The sequence below is a fragment of the Labeo rohita genome, chromosome 17, assembly GCF_022985175.1.
Source record: "Labeo rohita strain BAU-BD-2019 chromosome 17, IGBB_LRoh.1.0, whole genome shotgun sequence".
NCBI classification, from domain to species: domain Eukaryota; kingdom Metazoa; phylum Chordata; class Actinopteri; order Cypriniformes; family Cyprinidae; genus Labeo; species Labeo rohita.
In genome coordinates, this window is record NC_066885.1 from 19,090,895 (window position 1) to 19,099,387 (window position 8,493).

Here is an 8,493-nt window from a genome sequence, read left to right on the forward strand (position 1 = left end):
TCTTGTCTTAGGACAAATCTGATGAAATGTTTTGATCCACTTCAAATGTTGACTACTGTACATACAGTTGAGGTCAAAAGTTTACATTCAGAATCTGCAAAATGTTGTTTTACCAAAAATAAAAGAAATCATGCAAAATGCATGTTATTTTTTTATTTAGTTGACTCTTAATACTGTGTTGTTCTCTGAATGGTCCACAGCTGTATTATTTTGTTTTTTTAGTAATAGTTGTTCATGAGTCTCTTGTTTGTCCTGAATAGTTAAACTGTCCGCTATTCTTCAGAAAAATCCTTTAGGTTCCACAAGTTCTTTGGTTTTTCGGCATTTCTGTGTATTTTGGACCCTTTCCAACAATGACTATATAATTTTGAGATCCATCTTTTCACACTGAGGACAACTGAGGGACCTGTATGCAACTATTACAGAACGTTCAAATGCTCACTGATGCTCCAGAAGGAAAAAACGATGCATTTAGAGCCGGGGGGTGAAAACTTTTGAACAGAATGAAGATTTTTCTTATACTTTTTTTTTTTTTTTTTGCCTAAATATTATATATATTTTTTTCATTTAGTACTGCTTTTCAGAAGCTACAAAAGATACTTACATATTTTCCAAAAGACAAAATTTAAGTTAAGTTAAATTTACCCTGATCTTCAAATTCAAAAAGTTTTCACCCCTGCTCTTAATGCATTGTGTTTAACTAATGTATGTAATGTATGATCCCTCTTATTTTGGTAATTAACATTTTGCAGATTCTGCAAGGTGTATGTAGACTTTTCACCTCAACTGTATGGCTCGGGTCACTAAGTATAACGTTTGGGATTTTTTTGCCTGTATTATCACCAGGTAAATCACCATATGCCTGATTGCTTAGAAGAGTAAACGCACACCTCTTCTCAAGCAACAACTGAACCAATGCACTCGCTCTACACCATAATATGGAAAAAAAAAGTTCTGTTGCTACTTCCGTTACGTCATGAATTTTAAGTGATGAGTAATAGCGATGCATCCCATTGCATTTTGCATTACTTAAAACTACACATATTTGCTAACTAACCTTAGCTATCCTTTTCTGGATAGTCTGACCCTGCTTCATTTTGGAGAAGTAATGGTAGTACAGGGAGACATAAGTCATAATAGACTTCTCATCGGGATGGGGCACCATGACATCTTCCACATCCAAGAGCTGCATTATACCAAACTCCTCCTCTGCCAGAACGAAAGCATGGGTGAGGCTCCTCTTTGGATCATCTTGGCGTAGTCGGTTGTAGTCAAAAAGATCAGGCCTGGAACAGTAGTGGAAAGAGAACATAGTCAAATTCTGTTCCTTATCAAAAGAAAATGCTATACGCTGAAGATACTACCGATGAGCGTGAATAAGAGCATTGAAGGCCAGTCCATCTCTCCAGCTGCCTGAGAAGTCTTGCACATTAACATTGGCGTAACCAGCGGTCTTACGCTGACACCATATCAGTAGAGCTTCTCTGGCTGAGCGCTGAGCACCACTGGCATCACCACTAGCCTGAAACCAAAACAGAATGTAAACATCAGTGTATCTTTTGCTTTTAAGAAAATTTACAGTGGCCATTCTTAAGGCCTTACCTCAACAATATTGATGGCTCCAATCTGGAAGCGGAGAATGATGATCCAAATCAAGCCTAGGATCAGGGTTCTGTCTCCATCAACAACATTTTCTGGACCAATCAGATCTACTTTGATCTATAGGAAGATGAACAGAGGGGAAAAGGATGCATACAATTATAAGTAAATAACTTGTACAGATTTATTTACAGTTCAGTTTTAAGAAGTTTAATGTGATACTTGCTCAGTGTACCTTGGTTTTAAGGAAATTAATGGCAATGCTGTTATTTTCCAGACAGTGAACTCTTAGGGTGCGTCGACTGGGATTGGGCAGTTTCTCCCCAGAAATGAGCTCCAAAAGTCGCACGAGATGCACACCAGTTCTTAGTTCAGTGTATACATCAGTCAGTTCAACCTTTTCCTTTAAAGTAAATGCACATTAAAATACAACTAGATGAGTAAAGTTTGCAAACAAACTTTGAAGATGGCTTGAAAAAGCCTTGACTGAAAGTTTGAAGCAGTTGTAAAAGCTTTAAGTTTGAAAGTTTAGATTGATTAGATGTTGATAGCACATTGTTAACATGATTAGCATGTTGTTAGCATGTTAACATGTTCTTAACAAGAGCTATAGCATGTTTTAACACAATTATCATGTTGCTAGCATGTTTGTAGCATTATTAGCATGTTAGATTAGCATTAACATGTTGCTTACATTATTAGCATGTAGCTAACATGTTATAACTGTACTAGCATGGTTCTAGCATGATTAGCATTTTGCTGGCATGTTTTAGCATGATTAGCATGCTTAACACATTGCTAACATGTTTTAGCATGTTGCTAGCATGAATTAACATGTTGTCCTAGGACAGTCATTAAGCTTTTCCAGTGATAGATAGTTGAAACATTCTATTAGTCTTATTGTACAACGGTTTTCACCCCTCAATAACAGTCTGTGGGATTTTTGCTGGTTTTGATAGTCTGGTTTTCAAAAACTGTAAGACAGATCAGTTAAAAAAGATATAGCAACTACACTGTTCAAAACAAAAAACACAATTTGTTGAGTCATCTTAAAATAATTTGTTAACCCTGCTGCCTTAAAATTTTAAGTTCAGTCAACTCAAATAAGTTTATTCAACCTGAAATGTTAAGTTGTATTAAGTGACAACTTAGATATTTGTGTTTATTAAACTAAAAAGTTGAATCAACTCAAATATCTAAGTTGTCACTTAGTATAACTTAACATTTCAAGTTGAATAAACTTTTTTTGAGTTGACTGAACTTAAAATTTTAAGGCAGCCGGGTAACAAATTATTTTAAGTTGACTCAACAAATAGTTTTTTACAGTGTAACTTCAGGACAGTCTGAAGGTCTGACCCAATTTTGGTGGTTGTAGCTTTAAAGCTTTTTCAAGCCAACTTAATTACACACATTTCCAACACACCCAGTTTATACAATTATATAAACAAAGTGGGAAGACTCCGGCCTACAAGTAACACAGTGACATACATGTTCTTATATCCTATAATTATATTTGTTTTATGCATCGTAGGCAGTTTTAAACAAGTTTAGGCATGAAATCAGCAGCTGGCTTTGTTTTAACATTGTGTTTGGCTAATTGCCACTGTATTCCACGATGACGTGACTCACTCACACTCCTCTCAGTAAAGCCATCCTGCTCTCAGCTTTCAAGCAAGAGACTTGCAACCACTCCCTAATCCATGTGTTGTGGGAATCTGATGTCTCTCAACAGATCTGCTTACTGCCTTCAATAGGCTCTGCTTACCCAGGGAATGAACCAAAGGGAGCTTAGAGCACACCCTGCTCCTCTGGTAGGTCTACAGAGATGCAGTTCATCACTCAAGAGCAATGACAAAAAAAATATGCTTGCAATTACTGCACTTTTTTTTGCAGCTTCCATAATTGCTTTTAAAAATGATGGTTTCTAGCTAACCTCTAACTTACATGTGAACTAGTGAAGGAAATGCTATGTGTTTGGGTGGAGTGGTTTTCTCAGAAAGCAATATTTAGTTATTTAATTATCAGTGTGACCTTTTATAATGAACATGTTATGTACTGTGTTGTTTGATATAGAACAATACACAGAAGCAACTAAGGAAGGGGAAAAGGAAAGGGAAACATTTAAAACATGTCATTCTGCCTGTATACAACTATTAATATATTTGTGAGCCCTAACAAGCTGAGAAAGGTCGCTGTAGCACCACTTGTCTGTTTTAGCATCTTCCTGCTGTTAGTGTTTATTATGTAAGTGAAGTCTCTCAGTTGGTTCACACAACAAATGGCAGTAAGTAGGAGAGGAAGTAATATGTAACCACTGTTAAATATAACATACAGTGGAAATATCAGGTATAACAAACACTACATGATGACAATCAAGGCGGCACTATTTCCTTCCTAAATCTAATATTGGTCATGTTGAAGTAATACAAGATAAATCATCTGTGCTTTTAAATCATCACGTCTTGGCATCTATTTGCGCCTTTGCGTTCACTTTGTAATCTACTTCAACAAATAATTAAATTTGCTTTTGGTGTGCACACAACATCATAGTGACCAAACGTGAAGTGAATATTTGCATCACGTTACTCACTCTAGTTTACTCATGGGATGACTTTTGTGTCACTTATGCAAATATAATCACTGTGTAATGTTTTCTTCCATTTTCTGATGCAACCAGATCAAAGTGTCAAACTGTATGTGTCAATAAGTATTTGCGGATTGGCTAGCGCGGCTTTCGCGTCTTTGCATTGATTTTGTATGTAATCTACTTGCATGAATAATTAAATTAGCTTTTATTTGCAGCACGTTTCTTGCTCTAGTTTACTCGTGGGACATTTTTAGTGTCACTTGCGTGAATTAAATTGCGTTATGCTTTCCTTGATTTCTAAGTTCTTCGCCGATTGGCTTGCACGAGAACGTGTTGGGCGAATTTTCCGCTCAAGTTGAAATTTTTCAAATTGCCTGAAAGACGCGGTATCACACATTTGTGGAAATCCCAACACCCAGTTCACATTATTCACATCGCCCGGCATCTGTTCACATCTTTGCACTGACCTTGTTTGTAATCTACTCGCACAAATAATTAAATTAACTTTTAGTGTGCAGACCAAACACTAAGCAAATATTGTCATTGTGTAGATTACTCGCGGGATGTTTTTTGTGTCACTCACATAAATTAAATAATTGCGTCATGCTTTCTTCCATTTTCTGATACAACCGGACGTGTCAATGATTAGGCTTGCGCGACAATGTGTCATGTGAATTTTCTGCTCGTTCGACTGCACTGACACTGACTTTTGGTGTGCACACAACATTACAGTGACCAAATGCGAAGCGAATATTTACATCGCGTTTCTTGCTCTAGTTTTCTTACGGGATGTTTTTGGTGTCACTCATGCAAATAAAATCATCACGTAATGCTTTCCTCCATTTTCTAATACAACCGTAGGTGTCAAACTATGTCAATGAGTTCTTTGCTGATTGGCTTGCGCTTGCTTCAAGCTAATTTTCCTCTTATTTGCGGCAATCGAGTCGCCTGGCACGAAATTGCGTCTTTGCATTGACTTTGTATGTAGTTTACTTGAATGAATAATTAAATTTGCTTTTGCACATTATAGTGTTGCACCAAACGCAAAGCGAACATTTGCATCATGTATCTCGCTCTAGTTTATTCACGGGACGTTTTAGTGTCACTCATGTGTAATGCTTTGTCAAACTAGACATTTCAATAGGTTTTTCACTGATTGATTATTTGAATAATTAAATTTGCTTTTGGTGTGCACATCAAACGCAAAGTGAACATTTGCATCATGTTACTCGCTCTAGTTTACCTGCATGTCACTCGTGCGAAGTCATTGTGTAATGCTTTCCTCCATTTTCTGATACAACCCAACCAAACATGTCATACTGGATTTGTCAGTAAATTCTTCACAGATTGGCTTGCACAAGATCGTGTCATGAATTTTCCTCTCAAGTTGAAAATTTTCAATTTGTGTAAAAGATACGGTATTGCAAGTTTGCGGCAATCACATCACCCAATTCGCATCATTCATGTCGCCCAACGAAATTTGCATCTACTTGCGCAAATAATTAACTTAGCTTTTGGTGTGCACAAACATGAAGCAAATATTGTCATTGCATTATCGCTCTAGACCTCTGGGAGTTTTTTTCATGTCACTTGCTCAAATAAAATCATTGCGTAATGCTTTCCTCCATTTTCTAGACATGTTAATAAATACTTCACTGATTAGTTTGCACGACAATGCGTCGTGTGAATTTTCAGCTTGATTTGTAATTTTTCAACTTGCACGGAAGACGTTGCCCAATTGACCATATGCACGATTACTTTCATGTTTTAGACAAGCCAGCTCAATCATTTCCGGTCAACTGTACTGTGTTGTCACAGGAGTGCCCTTAGCACCAAAGGTCCACGTATACCGTTTCAAGAATGACAAATGCGAGTGTAAAAAATCATGCGTCATATTGATTCATATTGAATGCATTAAAAAGTATTTTATAATAGATCGAAAAGAAAGACTGGGGAGTTGAAATGGCAGGTGCAGTTAATGAGTGATCCTCTGTTGCCATCCTCTGGTTATAAGGAAAATGTCATTTTCATCTTAAAAAGTCTTTGTTTTCCATGAAAAGACATATTTTTATATTGTCTTCATGAATGAAAATTGAATCTTTAAAGTGAATTTTACTGCACAGCTGTAGAATTGAATAAAGGCATTAAAATTGAATAAAATTTTATAAATGTGTTCATGGCTATGAGGGCAAGTTATTGATTATCAAGAATACTATTACAATGTCGTTGAAGAGATAGCATCGCTAGCTAGCTAACATTAGCCTAAACAGTTATGACAGTGTTTAGCTGTCAGCATTTAAATGTACAACTATATGTCTAGGTACTCTCCTGGGATTACCAGGCTTGGCATTTAAATTATATGTTGTTAAATAACATGAAACTGAATGCTAATGTCACTATCATTTTTTACGATGTTTCAATTATTAATTTCTCAGTTTCTGATAAGAACCAGGCAGGGGAGGAGTCTCAAGAGTCTCCACCTATTTATAGCACATATAAAATGAGCTTCACCGGAAGTTTACGAGCTGGCTTATCATTATGCGGAAGTTCTAAAGAACGCTCCGTGCAAATGGTGTTTTCCCGGCACATGTTCATGTCTATTCACGTTTTTACATTGACTTTGTAATCTACTTGCGTGAATAATTCCATTCGCTTCTGGTGTGCACACACCATTACAGTATGTATATATGGAAAACAGTGGGCTAACTTGTTTAAAGCAACTAAACTAACTTTTGACTTATTATGAGACAAGTACATAAAGTATGTAGAAGGTAATGTAATTGGCAATGTTAAAATAATTATGACCCTAACTGGGTTCAAGGGTTCACAACTAGAGGTAATCATGTTGGAATGAGCATATTATATCATAAACCGAAGTAAGTCACAAGACTGGAGTCACGATTACTAACATTATATTACACTAGATATCACCAGTTATCGTGATATCTTTTTGTGAAACATGGATTTTTGTGTAATCAAACCGCTGTACCGCCAACAGATATCACTGATATTTAACAAACTGGATTATTTATAGATAGATAGACAGCCATAGCAAGATAAATTGCTTTGAAAAAGGGTTTGATCATGACACATTTGAAATGTAAGCTTTAGTTTAAGTGTTGTTGGTGCTTAGTTGTGTCTCTAATCTTGTTTCCTGAACTAGCACTGAGGTTCAGGATATATATTCGTACCCCATTCTTCGAGAAGACACTGTTCATCCATTTTGTGTAGGTCTTCTTCTGCACAGTCATCCGCTGTTCCTGAAGCTCTCGGAATCGGCCATCCGACTCCTCTCCATCTCCCTGTTTAGACATCTCCTGACTGTGTTACTCCCGTCCCTGATAATAACACATGAAAAATGTTTCAAAGACACAAAAAAGTCAGCCATCTCAAATGCTGCACCAGAGATTGTTCATTTACAATAAATAGCTGCCCACAATGAGTTTAAACATTAAGCCATACACATGATTAGTGAGGCCTTTGAGTTTCATTTTTCAACTTTTTGGAAATTTTAAATAAAAGAGGATCATACCAAGGAAATGTCATTGTGAAACTTAAGTATATATCATTTTGAATTTAGAATATCCTTTGTTCTCATGTTTATGAGGAAGTGAAAGTATCAAGGCAATCATGCCTCTCCTGCTGACAGTGTAATTATGTCCTTCAGCTATGACTTTACAGACATATTTAGAAGTATCATAAAAATACCTAGTATTTCCCAGTAAGGAGATAGATTTAATATGTTGGGATCAAGGATTACAGATTACTTAGGCCAGTCTTTCATGTCTTAATACTTTTCAAATGTTGAACAGCATCCTAATGCTATGGTGCTACTATATACATATATATAAAAATATTTAATATTCGTATTTATCATTCAAATTAATAGACATTTTTAATCTAGTTTAAAACATAAAATAAAAAATAAGAATAAACTTTCTTTTGCTTGTATTTTTTGGTTTCTTAAATGTTTCCATTTGCATATCCCACAACAATTATTTGAAAAATTTGCGAAACATATTACATTTGTCAGATTATGATTAGCAGCATGCAGCAAATGTAGATATCACTTACCCACCTCAATATTTGTTTTCAGCACTTAAGCACAGTCAGTGCTAATCACAGACTTTCATCATAGGCAAATATTCATGATATGAGCTTAATCCGATAAATCCTCTTTTAGACTGATCAGTGTTAAGAAGCTGAGCTGAACTTTGACGCTGTTGTAATGGACTGGAAGGGAGGGTAATTCTTACTCACCTGACAGTGTGCTACATAAGGGGTAAAGGTTGCAGTCATATTCAGTA

At 36.1% G+C, this 8,493-nt stretch overlaps 1 protein-coding gene across 3 annotated transcripts in view; it reads right to left on the bottom strand.

Moving 5' to 3' along the window:
- Positions 1-8,411, bottom strand: part of sptbn5 (spectrin, beta, non-erythrocytic 5) — a 44,513-nt gene extending 36,102 nt beyond the window's left edge. For 2 of the 3 annotated variants that reach the window (XM_051133456.1, XM_051133458.1), the window contains exons 1-6: positions 8,261-8,404; positions 7,378-7,524; positions 1,835-2,002; positions 1,603-1,719; positions 1,365-1,522; positions 1,058-1,286 (exon numbers count right to left, since the gene is read on the bottom strand). In XM_051133456.1, the coding sequence (XP_050989413.1) occupies positions 1,058-1,286; positions 1,365-1,522; positions 1,603-1,719; positions 1,835-2,002; positions 7,378-7,500 (795 nt within the window). In that variant the 5' untranslated portion in view covers positions 7,501-7,524; positions 8,261-8,404. Of the gene's footprint in view, positions 1-1,057; positions 1,287-1,364; positions 1,523-1,602; positions 1,720-1,834; positions 2,003-7,377; positions 7,525-8,260 lie in introns of all 3 variants that reach the window. The other variant, XM_051133457.1, reaches the window with a different exon arrangement.
- Positions 8,412-8,493: the final 82 nt, after the last annotated feature.